The following is a 22,647-nucleotide window of genomic DNA, read 5'->3' as shown; positions in this document are numbered from 1 at the left end:
GAAAATTCAAATTTTAAGGCAGGAAGGACTAGAACTACTGTAGAGATAGGTTGCTCAGAGTTCCAAATGAGAGGAACCACCGCATCTTTAGGATCCTCTCCAGCCAACTAAGGCACAGCAATGAAGTCAAGAGTGAACAAATCTCCACAATCCTCACCCAGAGGTCTGATGTGGTGTGATGCCTTTGATGACAAAGGGTATGTTTTGGGAAGTGGGGGCTCCTAGAAGACCTCTCCTACTCAAGATTGAACTACAATCATTGCAAAATATTAGGTCCCAAGTACCACACCTGCTTTTGTAGATAACGTGGAATATCTCACTTCTGAGAATGAATGGCATTTGCACCTGACCACAACACTGGATGAGAGATTGCATTCATGTGAACTAACCTTACAGTATCTAAGGTGTTAAACAGAATCATATAATCATTTTCCACACTTACTGGTACCATAAAATGTTTTAGAAGAAGTTTTCAGCTACAGACATTACAAACATTAACAGGTAGATTTTAAAAAGTGATACGAGGGCATAAAAAAGACCTCTTGGTTCCTATTTCAACTATACTCACTGCTTCATGACATGGATCATGGTAAACAATAAAGGACTCTGGAACTTCGGTGCCAATATCAAAAAGATGCACTACTGAACTCAGTCCTGCTCTTGGAAGTGTAGGGAGCTCTAGAACAGTGGTTCTCAACTTTTTGAGCTGAGTCCCCACTTTGAGTTATAATTTTTGGTTCCACCCCTCCCCCCCACAACCCAGACAGGCTGGGTGGCCTGCTGAGGTGAGTCAGGGGATTGAGATGGTGCTCCCTCCCCAGGTCCCACCATGAGGAACTGGGCCCAAGCCCCGCCGGACCCTTCCGCTCCCCCTCAATAAAGTAAAACTATGTCTATGCCCAAGGGCTCCCCCCCCACCCCCACCCCCACTCACTGGGCCCTGGGGTTTTTTTTTTTTTTTTTAAAGAGTACGTGGGGTGGGGGGTGCTCAGAAAGAAAAAGGTTGAGAACCTCTGCGCTAGAGGGGTATTGGAGGTAATGTGCATGTTCAAGGGATGAGGAAATGCTTGATGAACATCACTTTACACCGCCCCCATCTAGAATATTACCCCAGTGACTCTGGAGTGAGCCATCTAGAGTCTCTTCTTCTGAAAAGGGAGAAGTTAAGAGAAAAATAGAGATGAATGAGCGAGATTGATGGGAGGGGAATCACAAGGCTCAAAAAAAAAAAAAAAAAAAAAAAAAAAAAACACAACACCCCACAGGAATAACATAAGAGCCTCTCTAGGCCACCTATCTTGAGACTACTCAATAAAGATCTTTCAAAGCAAAAAAAAGTAAGAAAAAGCTGTATAAGACTTCAAAGTTCAAATGTTTGCAACAGATAAAACTATTTAGTAATGTCCAACTCAAATCCAATTTCTAAAATGGAACAAATTAGAGGCATAGCATGACAATCAGTGCCAACAAAATTGCTGAAAGTCTTTCTGGAATGTTCAACTATAGTGAAATTCATCAAGGGGCAAAAAAAAAAAAAAAAATCACAGTCTTTTCCATGTGGGCTGGCTAAAGTCTGATTTGAACTTAAAAGTTTCACCTGCGTTTCTATTTTGGTTAAAAAAAGTCATCCCCCTAACTAAAATAGTTACACGGGTAAAATCCCTAGTGTGGATGAAGTTATTATGCTATAAAATGAGTTATATCAGTGTAGTTACTCCCTTTTCTGTACGGAAGAGCTATATTAATATAAAGCACTTTTATACTGGCATAACTGCACCCAGTCTAGGAGGATTCTACAATTTTAACTATGCCAGTATAATGAATGCAGTACAACTGCCTAGTATAGACTAACCCTAAGAGCGAGAAGGTACTCACTACAGCATCAGCATAATAGCGAAGACTACTAAAGAGAGATTTGGCAGGCAATTATCTAAACAAAGGGGATGTAGAATAGCTAGGAAAGTATTTTAACTTAACATGCTTCCAAAAATATACATCTTACCTTTGCAGCCTGAACACTGAATAAAGAAGTTGATGAGATCAAGAAGCGCTATGTCTCTGTCATGTTTGTATGACTCTATCCAGTCATCCACTACAGACTGGGTCATGGGGCAGGGGGAAGAGGTAGAAAGAAAAAACAAAAACTCTATTAGCTTTTAACAAATTGATGAGAAAGTGAACAGTATTTCTCAACTGCTTCTCAGGAACACACAAATGGAACCCTTGAAATTTACTGACTGACACCGAGTAAATGTTTTGAATCACCCTTTACTATAACAATACTTTCCTTCAAGAAATGGATGCCTGCTTTACCATGTAAATATATACAAGCACAAAACTGACCATTAAGTGTGTGCAGCTGACCAAAAGCATATAAATATTGTGCTTCCTCCAAATGACAGAATTTAGTGCAAAGGCTCTGCAATCCTATTAGTAAGGGGAGGTGGAAAAGTGCCTGATCAAGAAACGTATTAATCAGCCTCAAATTTCCTGGCGAGAATCCAATCCAGCTCCTGCTCATGTGATATAGATTTGCAATAGATAATTTAAGCTACACTAATTTGTGGCAGAAATAGATAGACCTTTAGTGGTAGCAAATTTACTCAATACCAGGAATTTTATCCTTGCCCATTTTAAGAATTCCCATGTTACCCTTAGTTTTAATCCTCCCTACTTTAGCTTTTTAGCAAGCACTGGTAACTCCCACATACTTTATATTGAAGCTTTATTGTTATTATGTGCCCCTGATAACTATAAACATGATCTATATCTATTTAGTCATTCAAGCTACTTAAAGGGATAAGTTAAAAATCATATGTAAACAAATGAAAACATCCTATATTTGAGAAACTATATTAAAAGTCTTTCTATTTTATGTCAGTATTTACACATTACGTTTTCATCTCTCAATGAAAACCAACTCAGTCAGTTAGTTTCATATTTAGGTTCTTAGTGATGCAAAATCTGGATTTCAAACACTGTAGGGGAATATTTGTTTAAAGAGCTTTAAACAAAATTGTTTAAAAATTGGGGGGAAAACCTGTAGTGGGTTTAATATTTATAAAAACTTTTTTTTACTAAATTTGCACCCAAATTTAAAGTTGAGCATCCCTTTAAGCCTAAAGAGACTCAAATCTTACCTGCATAGCACTCTTTCCCATTTTAACAACCTCAAACAGCATCATGTTTTCCACACCATTCTGTTGGTGATGTCCATTCATCCGGTTTGGACCAGCAGGTTTCCCTCCTCCGTTTCCACCTTTCCCCTTTTCTCCTGGGCCTTTTTTCCCTTTTTTACAGGTCTGCAATCAAATCAAAAGCAACTTTCAAATCACTTCAAATGTAAGAACATAAGAACAGACATATGGGTCAGACCAAAGGTACAGCTAGCCCAGTATCCTGTCTTTCGACAAGTGGCCAATATCAGATGCTTCAGAGAATGAACAGAACAAGTAATCATCAAGTCACCCATCCCCAGCTTCTGGCAAATAAAGGCAAGGAACATCATCCCTGCCCATCCTGGCCACTGATGGACCTATCCTCCAGGAACTTATCTAGCTCTTTTCTGAACCCTGTTATAGTCTTGGCCTTCACAGCATCCTCTGGCAAAGAGTTCCACAGGTTGACTGTGTGTTGTGTGAATAAAAACTTTTTTGTTTGTTTTAAAACTGCTGCTTATTAATTTCATTTGGTGACCCCTAGTTTTTATGTTATGAGAGGGAGTAAATAATCCTTCCTTCCTTTCTCCACACCATTCATGATTTTATAGACCTTGATCATGTCCCCGAGTCGTCTCTTTTCCAAGCTGAAAAGTCCCACTCTTTTTAATCTCTCCTCATATGGAAGCTGTTCCATACCCCTAAATCATTTTTGTTGCCCTTTTCTGTACCTTCTCCAATTCCATTAGATCTTTTTTGAGATGGGGTGACCAGTATTCAAGATGTGGGCATACCATGGATTTATATAGAGAAAATAGGATATTTTCTGTCTTATTATCTATCCCTTTCCTAATGATTCCCAACATTGTTAGCTTTTTTGACTGCTGCTGTACATTGAGTAGATGTTTTCAGAGAACTATCCACAATGACCCCAATATCTCTTTCTTGAGTGGTAACAGCTAATTTAGACCCCATCATTGTATACGTATAGTTGGGATTATGTTTTCCAACATTCATTACTTTGCATTTTTTAAAAGAAAAAGAAATTTTAGATATTCCTAGTTCAATGTTTTCCCCACAATGGTACAGGCACCTAACCAGCATTAAAACAATTCTTGCACTTCTCAGTCTGCACAAAATTTCAAGTGTTTCAATATCCCTGATAAACTGAACATACTTTTCCTTTGCCTTGTTTTTGATTTTTTCCTTCAATATCTTCAAAGTCTGTATCAGAAGAAAAGTGTGTTTCAGACTCCCTGTAATGACAAACAAATGTTTACATACTACATCAGAAACTTTACTGTCAAAATAATTGTAGCAATATTATCTACATCTTCAATAAGACTATGTCAACTCACTATGAACAAATATTTAAATCTAGGCTTTTCCTTTTAAATCCATTTGGTCTTAACAACTAATTAACATGCTAGAGAACCGTAAATAAAAGGTTCCTTCTGCTGACGTCTTCTGTGAAATCAAATGACTGCGGAATTTTCTTTCCTTTTTTAAAAAAAAAAAACTTACAGAAATCCAACTATTGAACATTGAAGCTGGTTGAAAATTTTTGAATTTTCAACAAAAAAAATTCACAAAAAATATTCTGGCTTTTTCAACCAGCTGTGTTAGACAATAGATAAAGAGATAGAAAGAATCCTGCTCTAACATCTTTATGCACACCACTTAGTTATCTTTACCTAGCTCCCGCTTTGAAAAAAAATTAAACATACTTGAAGTAGCTTTGTATTTTATCAAAACTCAAATTTTGTAAAAATGTAAATTGGACAGCCAAGAAAAACATAACATTGTTTAATTTTACTGAAAATGTTGACATGCTGTTTGCTCAAAACATGTTTACAAAGTGCTTTTAAAAAAGTCTTATCCCTACAAATATATTTTATTAATTTAATTGTACGATAAGCCACTGCAGAGACTAGACGCTAATAAAACCATTTCTGCCATATTAGTAACAATTGATGTCATATTCACAATATTCAAATATTCTTGATCCCTGATTTGTTCTTAATTTAGGTTTGATATAGGAAGGTACTTAATTCAGTTCAGTCCTATTCAGAACAGCACTTAGGTGCCTGCACACAAGGCACCAAGATAAGCACATATTTAAGTGTTGTCCTGAATAGTGATGCTTTCCTGAGTCAGGGCCTAAAGAGTATGAAGTTCAGACTGTTAACTGTGCAAAATTTGCTTAAATTGATGTTTTGTGAAATGGCAAGATTATTCAGAAGAGAGAGATTACTCACCCTGTGCAGTATCTAGTTCTTCAAGATGTGTTTAGCTATGGGTGCTTCCCTTCAGGTGCACATGTGCCCCACACACCTTCTATCAGAGATTATAGTTAGCAGTGACTGCTCAAGCCCATGTATACAATGAGACTATATTAGGCTGCACGGGTGAACCACCCCAAATTCCTTCTCCACCCACCACCAAGTCTCAGAAGAAAACTCAGAAGGAAGGAAGGTAGTGGAACACCTGTAGGAGAACACATCTTGAAAATTACAGTTATTGCACGGGGTGAGTAACCTCTCTCCCTCTCTTTGAGTAATGTCCCTATGAGCATTCCACTTCACATGACTGCCAAGCAGTATCCCCGTAACGAGAAATGAGCTTTGGAATCGAGTCCAGAACGGAGGAAAGAATTGCCGTATCAGAACTAGAGGCACTGACTAGGGCATAGCATCTAAAGAAGGTATGTACCAAATACCATGTAGCAGCTCTGCAGATCTCAGATACTGGGACACTATTAAGTAGAGCTATAGATGTAGACTCTGACCTCAGAGTGAGCCAGCACACAAGGAGGAGGTGGAATGCTGGCTGCAATGTAACAAGCAAATTACACAGCAGAAATCCAATTTGCTGGTCTTTGGGTAGAAATAGCAGAACCTTTAGATCTGTTTGCAAATGAAAAAAACAGCACTAAATCATTTTGGAAATTTCTTAGACTATCTAGTCAGAAAGCTAATGCCCTTCTGACATCTAGAGTATGAAAAGCAGTCCCCAGATTGGAATTACATGGCTTTGGCAAGAAATTGTTAGGTAAATGATCTGATTCAGATGAAATTCAGAAGATACTTGAGAAAAGAAATTGGGGTGTGACTAAGGAAACTTTATCCTTGTATAATACTGTGAATGGAGGATCTGCCATTAAGGCCCCAATTGCTCCTACTCTGCAGACTGATGTAATAGCCACGAAGAAGGCTGTCTCCATAGACGAATTCAGTAAGGAGCAGGTTGCCATCAGTTCAAAAGGAGGTTTCGTGAGCTTTAAGAAATAAATTATGGCCCCAACCTGGGGATTTTTACCTGTGGGAAAGGATTTCCCTGACCGTTCATAAAGCCTATGGTTGTAGGGTGAGCAAACAGTGAAAACCCCTCAATTGTGGTATGAAAAGTTAAGATGGCCAAACGAATCTTGAGAGCACTGACAGTCCTGTTTTCTTTAGTTGCAGCAGGTAATCCAGAACAAGCAGAAGTGAGGCAAATTCAGCAACAATTTTCTGGAGTTCACACCAGTGACAAAATATTCTCTACTGTTGAAGAATTTTCCTACTATTCAGTAATGTCTGTTGTACCTCTGCAGTACAGGTCGACTTTAATCCCATGAACTTTCATACCCCCTGGTGATTTCTTGGGGCGACCATCTACCCTGTACCATGGGAGCACTGAGGTGGGCCCTCCATCCTAACAGAGATGCATCCATGGTTATGGTTCCCATGGCGTCGACTGAAGGAAGTAATCTCCCTTGCCTATGTAGTGATGAACCTTCCACTGATCTAGGGTGTGCTTCACCTATTGAGGAACTGACATTTGTTTGTCTAGGCTGTGTCTGTCTGGCAAGTATACTGACCTGAGACAGCCCTAGAAACTGCAGAGGTGTAATCTCGCATGTTCTGTCATGAAAGTGCAAGCCTACAAGTGACCTAGAAGTCGATGACAGTTTCTGACTGAAGTCTGAGAGCTCCCTTGAATAATTCTGACATGCATCATGAACCTGTTCAAAGAAAGGAAGGCCCTTGATGCCAAGGAATCCAGGAATGCCCCTATAAATTGTATGTTCTATATGGGAGTCAGTGTGCATTTTCCAACATTCAATTGAAGACCCAAGTCCAAGAACAGAGAAAGTCCCCTTTCCATGACAGTCAACACCTCTTAGTATGACTAATCCTCAAGCAATCATCAAGGTACAGGTATACTATGATTGCCTGATGATGGAGGTAGTCTGTCACTACTGACTTTAAGGTTAGAAGGAACCATTGTGATAATCTAATCTGACCTCCTGCACGTTGCAGGCCACAGAACTTCATCAACTCCTGAAAAAGATCCCCAACGTCTGGATGAGTTACTGAAGTCCTCAAATCATTTTTTGGAGACTTCAAGTTACAGAGAATTCACCATTTACATTAGTTTAAACCTGCAAATGACCTGTGCCCCATGCTGCAGAGGAAGACAAAAAAACCCCAGCATCTCAGCCAATCTGACCCAGGGGAAAATTCCTTCCTGACCCCAAATATGGTGATCAGTTAGACCCTGAGAATGTGTGCAAGATCTCCCAAGCAGATAGCTGGGAAAGAATTCTGTGTAGAGCCCTCCCAGCTAGTGCCCCATGTCCAGCAGTTGGGAATTTTTGCTACTGGCAATCACTGATGGGCCACATGCCATTGTAGTCAGTTCCATCAAATTCATGGAGGGGATGATATATCAAGCTCAGTCTTGGAGCCAATTAAGTTATTTTTCTCCCACTGCTCCCCTTGGAAGGCTGTTCCAGAACTTCACTCCTTGGAAAGTTAGAAACCTTCATTTAATTTGAGCCTAAATTTGTTGATGGCCAGTTTATAGCCATTTGTTCTTGTGTCCACAGTGGCGCTTAACTTAAGTAACTCCTCTCCCACCCGGGTATTTATCCCTCTGATGTAGTTACAGAAAGCAATCATATCTCCCCTCAGCCTTCTTTTGGTTAGGCTCTTTGAGTCTCCTCTCATAACGTAGATTTTCCATTCCTTGTATCATCCTAGTAGCTCTTCTCTGCACTTGTTACAATTTGAATTCATCATCATTACTGTGGCCAGGGTTTGCCAAACGGTTTTTGCAGGTTCCTGCAGAGCCTTTTTGATAGGATGGGCAACTCCGGATGATGCCGCAGAGTGAAAAACATCCAACACCTTGAGTTGAGATTCTTTAACCTTCTCAAGCAGTATCTGGAGGGAATCTGCCCTGTGTTTAATGAGGTCTTGAAACTGTCGAAAAATCATCGGCCATAGATGGAGAAGAAGGTATTATTGCCTCATCTGGTGATGAGGATGAGATGGCAATCTGAGGGGTAGGCTCTCTTTCTGTCCTAGGCTCCTGATCCTCAAACCTTTCCTCCTGTTGAGTAGTGTGCTGGGGAGGGGAAGCTTCAGTCTCCCTGTCATCTCAGTGAGAGAGGATCTGAACCTTGGAGAACTGTTGGTGATAAGCTGACCAAGGATCCCAATATGGCCGCTGAGAAGCACAGGGGGGGAAGGGGTAGCATACAGGGATGATCCCACCAAGAACCATGTCACCAGACATTCTCCCTCTCTCTTTATGAAAGGGGTTTCCTATGTGGGTATTTAGGAGAACCCTGGTCAAAGACTGATGATACTGAAGGGAGGTCTCCATCATCGTCGTCTTCTTCCCCTAACCAAAAAGGGAGGTGAAGTAGATGGTACAAGAGATGTATAAGGATCCAGACAGCAAGTGGTTCTCGGTACCAAGAGATGCAAGCAATGGAGACTCTAGTTCAGCAGTCACCAATAAATCCTTTAGGCACCTAAAGTCTTGCAAATCAAGCAGAGTGGAATTGCAGCACCGAGTGAGGTTGTGATATGCACTGATTGTATTGTAGGCTTGTCCCTGGAGGACAGTACCAAGGGTTTTGAGCACTTCACAGAAGGTGCTGACATAGTTGGAGGCTTAATCTTACACAGTACTGAAGAACCCAACAGAGGTACCAGAAGAGACCTATTTGTTCAGACCATCTCTGCTAGATGCTACCAGCACCTTCTCAGAGCCACACTTACTTTCAGAAGAGGTACGGTATCGGAGGAGCCTCTCTAAGGCTTTTCCCATTCTGCGAGATTGTTGCACCAAGATGGAAGGGGTACTAGATATCTCTGGAGACTGGTGTACAGGGGGGTTTCTTGTGACCTGTTTCCAAAGCACCATAATTAATAGTTACAGCTTGATTTCCCAATTCTTCCTTGCCCTGGATTTGAGGGCAACACAGAAGTTACATTCTGTGGGATGTGCAACTCCTGTAGGCAATGAACATACTTAAGAGTGTCTGCCGTTGACCACAATAGCCTCTCTACATGTGAGGCAGTGTTTAAACCCTCGTTAACCAGGTATGCCCCTCAGGAAGGACCTCCCTGGAAGAAATAAAACAAACTTCCCAATAACTAACTAAAATAAACCTAGCTAGACTGAAATCAGCAGGTAGCGTAGGCGCACACAATGCGGATACGCTGAGCTTCATTACAGGCTGAGATAGTTGAGAAGGAACTGAAGGCTATTCATCCATGCAGCCTGATAGACCCTCAGTGATGGGTACAACAATATCAGCAGAGTACGCAGAGGCCGAACAGACACGGCTAATGAAAATCTCTGATCAAAGGCATGTGGGGCACACACGCACCTGAAGTGCAGCACCCAGAGGGACACTACTCTTAGAAGAACCATTCATTTTTAGACACCTAAAAGAAATACAATGGAACATAATGTTGCAGAATATTTGCAATTAACTAAAAGTGTTTTACAAGGGTAAATTAGCTCAACATTTGTCTTTTTGAAATACTATAAGCATGTCTAAGATGATGAAAGTGTCACTACTTTAAGAATTTTCATATTAAATTAAATATTAAATCAGGCATCTTAACAGAACAAAGGGTGTTTTTTTCCCCCTTATATAAAGAAAATTCATAACACCTTGAGGCAAAGGGAGACAAAAATGGGTAAAACAACGAATAAAATTGGAGCTTATTAGCTTCTTCCAGACTAAGAATATGCATGAGACTATGTCACATGTATGTTTCAGTGAGACCCGTATGCTGCACTTCACTACATTTTCTTAACATCTGCCACCCTACTGCAAAACTGAAGGCTTTCCTCCCTGCCAAAGCTGCTAAGCTATTAGAAAATATACATAAACGTCAATGGGAGTTACACATCTATTAAGAGAATAGGGACAGAGAATATATCTACTGTGGTTCAAAACTCATGTTTTCTACAAAATTTTTGAAAATGTTGGCAAGTGTAGCAATTTTTGTATTTCCTAACTACACTTTTACTTTAACATACCATACTTTTATAAAATGCTATAATATAAATTAGGGCTGTCAACTGATTAAAAAAATTAATCATGATTAATCATGTCCCTTCATGCTTCAATCACTTCAAGATTCATATGTCCCTTCATGCTTCAATCACCATTCCAGAGGATGTGTGCCCATGCTGATGATGAGTTCTGCTCAATAATGATCCAAAGCAGAGCAGACCAACACATGTTCATTTTCATAATCTGAGAGATGCCACCAGCAAACGGTTGGTTATCTTTTTTGGTGGTTTGGGTTCTGTAGTTTCCACATCGGAATGTTGCTCTTTTTAGACTTCTGAAGCATGCTCCACACCTTGTCCCTCTCAGATTTTGGAAGGCACTCCAGATTCTTAAACCTGGAGTTGAGTGTGTGACGTTATGGATATAATCTGGGACCATATAGATCATTGTTGCAACCAAGGTCCTGTAGTGGCACCAAAATCTTGTATAAAGGGGGTCAAATGGGGTGTCTTAGACAAGGTTATGGTTTACTGGTTATGATTATGCTGTCTATATGTGTGTATCAATTTTGTAGTTGAAGTTATGAATATTGGCTCTATACTGTCTGTATTTCAAACTTATGCTATGCTGCTGGGTGACATCCCAGACAAGCTGGTGTTAGCTCTGCCTAGCCTGCTTGATGGCCCATTAAGGACCATCAGCTATACAATGGACCCATTGAGAGAAGGCAAATATGCCTTGAGACTCAGCAAAGTATGCAGGGACTGGCCCATGTGACTCCAGGCTCCATTTTGCTGTAATTTTCCACAGTAAGAACAAAGAGGTGTTCTTACACCTGGAAAAGACTATATAAGGCTGATGCCTCATCTCCATCTGGTCTTCAATCCTGCTTCATACCTCTGGAGGAACTTTGCTACAAGCTGAAGCTTTGAACAAAGGACTGAGGACCCATCCCAGCGGGGGATGTATTCCAGAGACTTGATTTGAACCTGCAGTTTATTCTATCGTTGCTGCAAGCCTGAACCAAGAACTTTGCCATTACTGTATGTAATTGATTCCATTTAACCAATTCTAACTCTCATCTCTATCTTTTTCCCTTTATGAATAAACCTTTAGATTTTAGATTCTAAAGGATTGGCAACAGCGTGATTTGTGGGAAAGATCTGAGTTGTATATTGACCTGGGTCTGGGGCTTGGTCCTTTGGGATTGAGAGAACCTTTTTTGTGTATATTGGGATATTGGTTTTCATAACCATTTGTCCCCATAACGAGTGGCACTGGTGGTGATACTGGGAAACTGGAGTGTCTAGGAGATTGCTTGTGAGACTTGCGGTTAGCCAGTGGGGTGAGACCGAAGTCCTCTTAGTCTGGCTGGTTTGGTTTGCCTTAGAGGTGGAAAAACCCCAGCCTAGGGCTGTAACTGCCCTGTTTGAGCAATTTGTCCTGAGTTGGCACTCTCAGTTGGGTTCCGCCAGAACCACATCGTCACAGAGTGCTATAGCTATTTTTAGAAATCTCACATTGATACCTTCTTTGTGTTTTTTCAAATCTGCTGTGAAAGTATTCTTAAAATGAACACGTGCTGGGTCATCCTCCGAGACTGCTATAACATGAAATATATGGCAGAATGCGGGTAAAACAGAACAGGAGACATACAATTCTCCCCCAAGGAGTTCAGTCACAAATTTAATTAACACACTATTTTTTTTTAATGATCATCATCAGCATGGAAGCATGTCCTCAAGAATGGTGGTTGAAGCATGAAGGGGCATCTGAATGTTTAGCATATCTGTCACGTAAATACCTTGCAATGTCGGCTACAAAAGTGCCATGTGATTGCTGTTTTCACTTTCAGGTGACGTTGTAAATAAGAAGCAGGCAACAGTATCTCCCGTAAATGTAAACAAACTTGTTTGTCTTTGCGATTGGCTGAACAAGAAGTAGGACTGAGTGGACTTGTAGGCTCTAAAGTTTTACATTGTTTTGTTTTTGAGTGCAGTTATGTAACAAAAAAATATACATTTGTAAATTACACTTCACAAGAGATTGCACTACAGTACTTGTATGAGGAATTGAAAAATACTATTTCTTTTATCATTTTTACAGTGCAAATATTTATAATAAAAAATAATATCAAGTGAGCACGGTACACTTTGTATTCCGTGCTGTAATAGAAATCAATATATTTGAAAATATAGAAAAACATCCAAAAATATTTGATAAATTTCAATTGGTATCCTATTGTTTAACAGTGCGATTAATCGTGATTAATTTTTTTAATCACAGTTAATTTTTTTGAGTTAATTGTGTGAGTTAACTGCGATTAATCGACAGCCCTAATATAAATATAAGAGTTAGGAAACAAAAAGGCCACCTGTTCCTACAGCAATATTAACTTGGCTAAATTTCACCAACATAAAATTAGTATTTTTGCATTTCTTGTTAAATTTTGTTATTAAACATTATTATATGTATATCCTAAATTATACAGACTATGCATTGTATGCAAATGACTGTTGCCATAGAACCTATAACATTTGCATTTGCTGACATGCTTTTAAACTATGCAACCTTAAATGTGATCCGGAGAGGGAAAAAGTGTCTGTACTTCCTTCTTTATAATATATTAAGGATGCCAGAAAGTTGAGAGCCCCTACAGTTGCAAAAAACATTTTCAAGCTTGTTTGTTTATTTTTTAAACTTTAGAATGATCAGGTATGTCAACATTTTGTTGTTCCTGTTTTGTAGAGGACTCAGATATGGATTGGAATTATCCCCAACCATTAAAGAGAACAGGCTGGTAAGTCTTTAATAAAAAACCTTTCAGCCCAAAACTTGGCATGTGAGAGTTTAATAGGTGTGAAAACCCAAATTCTAAACATATGACTAAAGGCTGGTCTACACAAGCAAGCTGTACCAGTTTAACTTAAGGTATGTCTTTAAACAGATTTAAAGAAACTAATGAAAAAGGCATTGTATACAAATCTATTTTGGTTAAACCACATTTATTTCAATTTGCTTTAAGCTGATTAGGAATCAATTTAAACTAAACCAAAATAAGATACTCTTAAAATAAAAGATGCCTATACAGATTTTTGCACCAGCTGAAACCATCTTAACTTAAACTGGTGCAACTATTTCTTGTAAATAAGGCCTAAGAATTCCTCCTTCCTCCTTTTTCAACTGTTAAGTTTTACATCCTTAGTACTTCTGTTGTCATGATCTCACTAGTTCTCCAGAAGTCCCTACAGTCTTTTCAGGAAAAACAATAGACAAAACCTACATCTTACATAAACGCAACATATCACACACAAGTTTTAATTTAAAAACTTTTCAGAAAATACATTGTGAAGAAGCAAATAAATCTCACAAACCCAAATCCAATTTGTGGACACGCACACAATTCGGAGAAATTGTTTCTTGATTTAACAGTTGTGTGTATTTAATTTTCTTGGAGAGTGGAGACAGAGGAAAAGAGAAGGGTAGGGAGTAATAGGGTTAAGTGACTATGCTTAGTAACAGATTTAACAGAAAGTTAACCTTAGAAATCTATTAGACTCTGCTAATAAATATATTTTTAAAAAGTCTTAGATACTACTGATGATGCTCTAAATCTATTTTTTCCAATCACATCATCTCTCTCCCCACCCCCAGTCCTTTTTTAATGTCCCCAACCAACCCGAAGAAAGTTGGTACTCTTCATTAAGCACTAATTACAAGTAGAGATCAAATTTTAGGTACTTTTCTGCTGAAGTCATGACTCAAAGAAGGGTTTTTAGAATTTCTTAAAAGTGAACTACAAAGGAAAAAATTGATTATGTATAAAGAAGGCCTAAAAGGTTTCTGTCTGTACCTATGAGATACATTTTGCTTTTCCTCCACTATTTAAAAAACAAAACAACCCACATTAGGAACCCAGATTTTGTCTACCCTGGAAGATTATGGATGACTGGAAAACCAGTAGGAAGATATCACAGGTTTCTGAGAAGTGATATCATTTAAAGTTTAACAAAAACACACACACACACACACACACAACGAACAAACATTTGGCAAAAAAGCAACTCTCTGTTAAGGATTAAGCAACCCTAGCCCTTTAAAAAAGTCCTCAATCAACATCTGTCTCCAAAAACAGGAAGACGTCGACTTGACATTACTCATATTTCTGTCCAGAAAATTTCTAATCCAAAAGAAAAGTTTTTCAGAAAGTTATAAGCATCAGAAAAATGTTTCTATAATGGAAACTATTCTGTGACCATGACAATAGCTTCTCCTACTAGCAAAACGCTTCATTAAAGATTCTAAAAATCTATAGTAAAAAATAAAGTTAAACCAGTTATACGATTGCTATTTTAACTCCCCTGGAAACACAGGACACCATTCAAGCAATGCTTTAGATTTAAATCACTAACTACTTGACAGAATAACCTTGTTATGGCTGCATTAAGCACTGTTACTTACTGAAGGAGAGTAAAATCAGTTGGTATTTCTGGAGCTGCTATCATTTCTTTATCATCTTCTGGACCACCACTGTACTGGAAATATGTTCAAAAAACAGTTTACGGTGGGCAAGCACGTTTTCTTCCTTTCACAAAAGACAATTCCTATTAAAAAAAAAAAAAAACAACCAGGTCAATCTTTACTCTTAATGAAAAGCGCAAAAATGTTACTGTCATTAATGTCTTGTAACTGTATATGTCAGCCTTTTGACATATATTTCAGAAGATCAGAAGTTTATTTTTCTCCTTTTAAATTACAAATTTTATAAGTGCTGTTTCCCCGCCAAAATCTCTCCCCAAACTCCTGCAACAGCATCACAATATTAAAAAAACATACAGCAAAACATGGTAAATGATATATAGGGGGGGAAATCTCATTTTAGAAGGTGAAGCGGCAAGGAGAATATGCATGCATTCCTTATTAGTCTTGATCATTTTAGAAGACTAATCTAAAGAACAAAACCTCAATTTCTTCTTTGAACTAAGGCCTTGTCTACATCGGCAGTAGCTACACACCACAGTGAAAAAAGCAGGCAGTGTCCACAATGCAGTGAAAGGCTCTGGCAAGGAGGAGGCAGCGGGGAAAAGCTCCGACAGAAGGGAGCTTCCAAAACCTTTCTCCACTGCCTCCCTTCTGCCAGAGCCTTTCCCCACTGCCAGAGTCTTTCACCAAAGGGGAAAAGCTTTGGCAGGAGGGAGGCAATGGGACACTAACTGCTAAAAACAGAAGTGTAGACATAAAAGGCACTGTGAACCGTTTGGGGTGCATACCCTAAACTTCTGATGTGACTCGTCCAAGCAGTGCCTGTCTGCACGGTTATTTATTTATACCAGTGCTAGTGGGGCATGCAGCATGTGTATACTACATGCCTCACGTAGTACATGTTAAAAATACACAAGAAGGGGGTCTAAGAGATATTGGCTTTTCAGCTTGTCTACTCTTCAGTGTGTTTAATATGCCAGATTAACATCAATTTTTATACTGAAAGCATTTTAACAAGCTGTATCTGATTAATTCTCAACAGCTCCTCAATATATATATTATCCCCGTTACAAACAGAAGCATAAGAATTGTTACAGCAGTTTATTGGTCCATCTAGAATGCTAGCAAGAAAACTCATACTGGACAAAAAATTAAAAAGTACTGCCATCCAGTGCAACTGTGAACTATTATGGACAGAGCTGGAAACACCACCTATAGTTACTTCCCATTATAAAACCTTATATGCTTAAAATTTAGCTAAACTTCAACTGTTCAGGCTGAAATTTTCATGGCTTCCAGGTAGTCTTCTGAATTCTAAAGCAGACAATGTGAAAAAGACAGTTGGTGTCCTTACTGCAGAAGCTCCTCATGCGTCTAGTACAGGGGCAGGCAAACTATGGCCCGCAGGCCATATCCGACCTGTCAGACCATTTAATCGGTCCCTCAGCTCCCGCCGGGTAGCAGGGTCAGGGTTTGCCAGTGCTCTAACCAGAGAACAGGATCGGGGGGCTTGCCCCGCGCAGCTCCCGGAAAGCAGCTGGCATGACCCCTCTGCGGCTCCTACGTAGTACACGGAGGCGTGGCCAGGCAGCTCTGCACCTCGCCCCATCCGCAGGCAGTTCCTGGCCAATGGAATCTGCAAGGATGGAGCCTGGGGACGGGGCAGCGTACAGAGCCACCTGGCTGTGCCTTGGAGCCAGAGGAGGGACATGCTTCTGGGAGCTGCTTACAGTAAGCGCCGCCCGGAGCCTGCACCCCTGAGCCCCCCACCCAATCCCCTGCCACAGCCCTGATCCCCCTCCTGCCCTCCGAACTCTCAATCCCAGCCCAGAGCCCCCTCTTGTGCCCCAAGGCCCCCATTCCCAGCCTCACCCCCTCTTGTGCCCCAACAGCCTGCCCCATCCCTAATCCCCCTCCCACCCTCCAAACCCCTCAGTCCCAGCCTGGAGCCCCCTCCTACACCCCAAACCCCTCAACCCAGAGTCCTCACCCCACCCCATACCCCAACCCGGAGCCCCCTCCCGCACCCTGAACTCCTCATTTCTGGCCCCACCCCAGAGCCCGCACCCCCAGCCGAAGCCCTCACCCTCACCCCCACCCCCAATTTCGTGAGCATTCATGGCCTGCCATACAATTTTCATACCGCGATGTGGCCCTCAGACCAAAAAGTTTGCCCACCCCTGGTCTAGTATCTAAGGGATGGAGCAATATTCACAATGAGGGTGTCATTAACTTAATGGTAATAACTCCACAACTAGCATTTTACTTATTCCAGTGCACAACTGAGCATCACCACCCAGCCCAGTATATTGCTGTTTAAAAATACAATGAATAAAACTGTGACCTCAGGACAGGAGATAAATGTCACCTCAAGACAGGATGCAGAAGTAAAATGTCTAGAAATCATTAATGATTGCTTCTTGGAGCAGCTAGTCCTGGAACTCACAAGGGTAGAGGCAATTCTTGATTTGGTCTTAAGTGGCACACAAGATCTGGTCCAAGAGGTGAATATAGCGGATTCATTTGGTAAGAGCGACCATAATGTAATTACATTTAAAATCCTTGTAGGGGTGGGAAATATCAAAGAAACGCTCCACTGTAAAATTTAACTTCAAAAAAGGGAAACACCACAAAAATGAGGAAGCCAGTTAAATGGAAATGCCTGTAAGCTGCATGGAAACTTTTTAAAGACATCATAATAGAGGCTCAAACTGTATGTATACCACAAATAAAAAAAAAAGCAACACGACCAAAAAAATGCCACCATGGCTAAACAAAGTAAAGTCAAAGAGGTGGTTAGAAACAAAGAGACATCCTTTAAAAATTGAGGCATCTCCTACTGAGGAAAATACAAAGGAGCATAAATTCTGACATGTCAAGTGTAAAAGTATGATTAAGCAGTCAAAAAAATATTTGAAGAGTAACTAGCAAAAGATACAAAAATGAACAAAAATTTTTTTGTACCTCAGAAGTAGAAAGTCTCCCAGAGAATCAATGAGGCCTAGTGGATGATTGTGGTGCTAAAAGACCGCTCAAAGAACACAAAGCTGTCGCAGAGAAGCTAAATTAATTCTTTATATAGGTTTTCACTGCAGAGGATATGAGGGAGATTCCCACACCTGAGCCATTCTTTTTAGGTGATAAATCTGATGAAACGTCAGAGATTGAGGTGTCAATAAAGGAAGTTTAGGAACACATTAATAAATTAAACAGGATTAAGTCACCAGGACCAGATAATATTCACCCACGAGTTCTGAAGGAGCTCAAATATAAAACTGCAGAACAACTAGCTGTGATATGTAACCTATCACTTAAATCAGCCTCTATATCGGAGGATAATTAACATAACGCCAATTTTTAAAAAGGCTCTAGAGGCAATCTTGGCAATTACAGGCTGGTAAGCCTTACTTCAGTACCAGGCAAATTGGTTGAAATGATAGTGAAGAACAGAATTATCAGACACACAGATGAACACAATATATTGGGGAAGTCTCAACATGGCTTTTGTAAAGGGAAACCATGACTCAATCAATCTATTAGAATTCTTTGAGAGGGTCAAAAAACATATGGACAAGGGAGATCCAGTGGATACAGTGTACCTGAACTTTCAGAAAGTCTTTGACAAGGTCCCACACCAAAGGCTCTTAAGCAAAGTAAGCAGCGATGGGGTAAGAGGGAAGTCTTCTCATGGATCAGTAACTAGTTAAAACAGGGGTCAGCAACCTTTCAGAAGTGGTGTGCCGAGTCTTCATTTATTCACTCTGATTTAAGATTTTGCATGCCAGTAATACAGTGTAACATTTTTAGAAGGTCTCTCTCTCTCTCTCTCTCTCTCTCTCTCTCTCTCTCTCTCTATATATATATATATATACACATATATAAACTATTGTTGTATGTAAAGTAACTAAAGTTTTTAAAATGTTTAAGAAGCTTCATTTAAAATTATATTAAAATGCAGATCCCCCCGGACCAGTGGCCAGGACCCGGGCAGCGTGAGTGCCACTGAAAATCAGCTTGCTTGTCGCCAAATAATAATGCATATTGGAAAACAATCCCAACTATACACAAAAAATGATGGGGTCTAATTTAGCTGTTACCACTCAAGACAGGTTTCAGAGTAGCAGCCGTGTTAGTGTGTATCTGCAAAAAGAACAGGAGTACTTGTGGCACCTTAGAGATCTGAAAACATCGGCTCAATGTGCAGCGGCAGTCAAAAAAAGCTAACGTTAGGAACCATCAGGAAAGTGATAGATAATGAGACCGAAAATATTGTAATAACACTATATAAATCTATGGTATGCCCATGCAGTTCTGGTCACCCTATCTTACAAAAGATATATTAGATTTGGAAAAAATACAAAGAAGAGCAACAAAAATTATATGGGGTATGGAACAGCTTCCATATGAGGAGAGATCAAAAAGACTGGGACTATTCAGCTTACAAAAGAAATGACTAAAGGGTGGATATGACAGAGGTCTACAAAATCATAAATGGTGTGGAGAAAGTGAATAAGGAAGTGTTATTCACCCCTTCACGTAACACAACTAGAGGCCACCCAATGAAATTAACAGGCAACAGATTTAAAACAGAAGTACTTCTTCAAACAACGCACAGTCAGCCTGTGGAATTCATTGCCAGGGGAGGTTGTGAAGGCCAAAAGTATCACTGGGATTAAAAAAAGATTGAGATAAATTACGAAGAATAGGTCCATCAATCGTTATTAACCAAGATGGCCAGGGACTCATGCTTCAAAATATTTGACCATTTTTACATTTTATAATATTTGACCCATCAATTGACCAATTATTTTTGGAACAGTCAAATGCTCAGTCCTAATCTGTAATCACCACAGTACAGTCCTATCCAGAATTTATAAAACAGCCCAAGGTGCCAAGTCTCAACATTAGTCTGCTGTTAAGCGAACACGTATGAAACCCCTACTGGGAAAAATGTTTGTATCATCCTCTAGCACAAGGGTCGGCAACCACAAAAACTTTTAAAGAATATAATTATCACAAACTGAGTAAAGGAATGTATAAACTATTCAAAAATAATCTCAACACAGAATTTAAATTATATATTTGGTGTATCTCTCATTCTGAAATTAAAGACCATCTATTAAAACTAGATATCTGGAGTTTTGCGACACTCTGTAAGTTTCGATTTCTAGCACAGACAACAAGAAAGAAAACCAGATGATTTTTCCTGAAGTAAGTGTTGAATTTCTACCTTCTAATTATAGAACAAAAGAGGGATATGAACCTGTCTCCTGGAGATCAAGAGTCTGTGTTACAAAAATAGAAGTGTTTTGGGATTATGTTTTTGGGAGGGGAGAAAAACAGAAGAGAAGAGGGTCCTAGCATTTGGCCAGCAACTTTCTCAGCATGTGAGATATCAATAAATTATTTACATAGTACCATCAGTATGCAAAATGCTCTACATATCAGTAGGATGACACAGGAGTTTACAACATTAATCCCAGCAAAGGGGTGCTGAGGTTATGAGAAGGATTAGGACCATAAACAGTAAAAGGGCAGACATATGCTTTTGTTATATAAGTATCTTATTAGGTCCTTTTTAACTTACTTTTTAAACAAAAAAATATTATACTTTGATGTAGTCAATTCAGAGAAGGCGGCAAAAAGAGTCTATTTTGCAGATGCCATTCCAACCAGCAAAAAATTGAATTATCCACAGTAAGCACAGATTTAAAGCCAGACCTTTGGCACCTGGTACTGGTATATGCATCTGCTAAGGTCAAAATATATTTCTAATTATCATGAAACTGTAACTATATTTCATATGTTTAATACTTAAGCATTTTAATTTTCTCTATTTATATATTTCATACAGCTTTCAGCGTTTGTTGGCAAAATTAAGTTGACTTATGAGTTTATCCATGAATTTCAGAAGACCATGAGTTTTACTGAAACATAATTAACTTATTAACTTTTAAAAGAAAATGTATCATGCTGGAAGATCACAAGGTGGAGCTCTAGCCTAAAGCTAACTAAAGAAACTCTAGAAGACAGGTCATCCAGAGGTTGACCTAGTTATTTCTTTACAATAAACTTTATAATACATTGTTACAAACATACTGTAGCATATTTTGCTTACATGTGCCACATCTCTATATAAAGCAGTTCAAATACACCAAAAAAGTTCCTGCATCTTGGGTGAAATTAAAAAACACATTTATTTGGAATCACTCTGGACTCTCCTTGGATACAAAAATGTCAAGGGCAACTATATCATGACCTTGCTGAACTTGGTAGACAGTTCCAAAAATAACTGCAAAAAGATTTAAATTACAATTTTTTACAGCTATAGCATCTCCCACAGTGATGTATTGCCATACTGTAACCAAAGCCCTTTGTTTTCAGTTTTTATTTTGTTTATAATTTCCTGGAAACTTATCAGTATTTATTACAAAAATTTAAAAAATGAGTGAAAATCAGTGCAAAAAATGTACGTCAGTGTTCTGGGTAAATATTAGGGGATGGGAGGACAGAAAATAAAACAACAAAAAGTACTTCTGATCTGGCTTCCCAGTCTGGAAGGAAAGATGGCAACTCGGTGACTTGGCAGCTTGGTGACCTGGGCTGCTCATCTTTCCTTCCAGAGTGGGGAGACAGATCTGTGGAGTTCCGGCACGTCTCTTTTTAGGACTTGAGCACTGACACACTGACATACACATATGTATATACGTGTGTGTTTGTATCTTCCACTACATTGCCTTCTTTTAACAGGCAGCCTTGCATTTACACCGAGCCCTGGTCTACACTGGGAGGGGTGGGGGGTGGAAAGAATCGATCTAAGTTACACAACTTCAGCTACATCAATAACGTAGCTGAAGTCGATGTACTTAGATCGACTTACCGTGGTGTCTTCACTGCAGTGAGTCAACTGCTGCCGCTCCCGTGTCGACTCTGCCTGCGCCTCTCACGGCGCTGGAGTACAGGAGTCAATGGGAGAGGACTCGGGGTCGATTTATCGCATCTAGACTACACGCGATAAATCGATCCCTGCTGGATCAATCGCTACCCACCGATCTGGCGGGCAGACTAGACATACCCTTAGACTAATTTATTATTAAGATAAACACACCTACCTAATATATTGGATTTTCTTAATCAGTATTCTGATTTGAGTCATCAAAAAATGGTAAAAAAAATTAATAGGTTTTGTAAAACCTGGGAAATTTCTGGTAAATGATTTTTAAAAAGGGAAAAAGAAAAAAAAAAATCGGTAAAAGCTGAAAGTGAAGGACCTTGACTATAACCTACCATTAAAGATTTAACAAACAAGAAGTGTAATACCATTATGATTCATTAAAGTGGGGTGGGGTTGGGGGGAGAAGAGGTCTTCAGTGACATTAGTCAGTCATTTAATTATATCAGTAATTTACAATGTATCAGTTGAAGATCACAAACACCTGAGATGGTACAAAAGCAAGGACTAAATTAAGCTTTTAACTCTACCCACAATTGGAGCGCTACTTCAATACAAAGTTACCGTATATACTCGTTCATTAGCCCATTTGTTTATAAGCCGACCCCCCAAGACGGATAGGTAAAAATAGCAAAAACTGTATGTCCCTTTCATAAGCTGACCCTATATTTCAGGGATTGGCAAACTTCGGCTCCTGGACCGTTAGGGTAAGCCGCTAGCGGGCCTGGACGTTTTGCTTACCTGGA

General features: G+C 39.5%; 1 protein-coding gene across 4 annotated transcripts in view; it reads right to left on the bottom strand.

Annotated features, from left to right (window-relative positions):
* STAG2 (stromal antigen 2) overlaps positions 1-22,647 on the bottom strand; it is a 178,014-nt gene that overhangs the window by 96,042 nt on the left and 59,325 nt on the right. For 3 of the 4 annotated variants that reach the window (XM_024195504.2, XM_024195523.2, XM_024195514.2), the window contains exons 2-5: positions 14,929-15,071; positions 4,336-4,414; positions 3,141-3,302; positions 2,003-2,099 (exon numbers count right to left, since the gene is read on the bottom strand). In XM_024195504.2, the coding sequence (XP_024051272.1) occupies positions 2,003-2,099; positions 3,141-3,302; positions 4,336-4,414; positions 14,929-14,972 (382 nt within the window). In that variant the 5' untranslated portion in view covers positions 14,973-15,071. The remainder of the gene's footprint in view (positions 1-2,002; positions 2,100-3,140; positions 3,303-4,335; positions 4,415-14,928; positions 15,072-22,647) is intronic. The other variant, XM_029911830.1, reaches the window with a different exon arrangement.

This window comes from Terrapene carolina, unplaced genomic scaffold, assembly GCF_002925995.2.
Source record: "Terrapene carolina triunguis isolate 2854851 unplaced genomic scaffold, T_m_triunguis-2.0 Scaffold131, whole genome shotgun sequence".
Lineage (NCBI taxonomy): Eukaryota > Metazoa > Chordata > Testudines > Emydidae > Terrapene > Terrapene triunguis.
The sequence above is the reverse complement of the archived record's forward strand: the minus strand, read 5'-3'. Positions and strand labels throughout refer to the sequence as shown.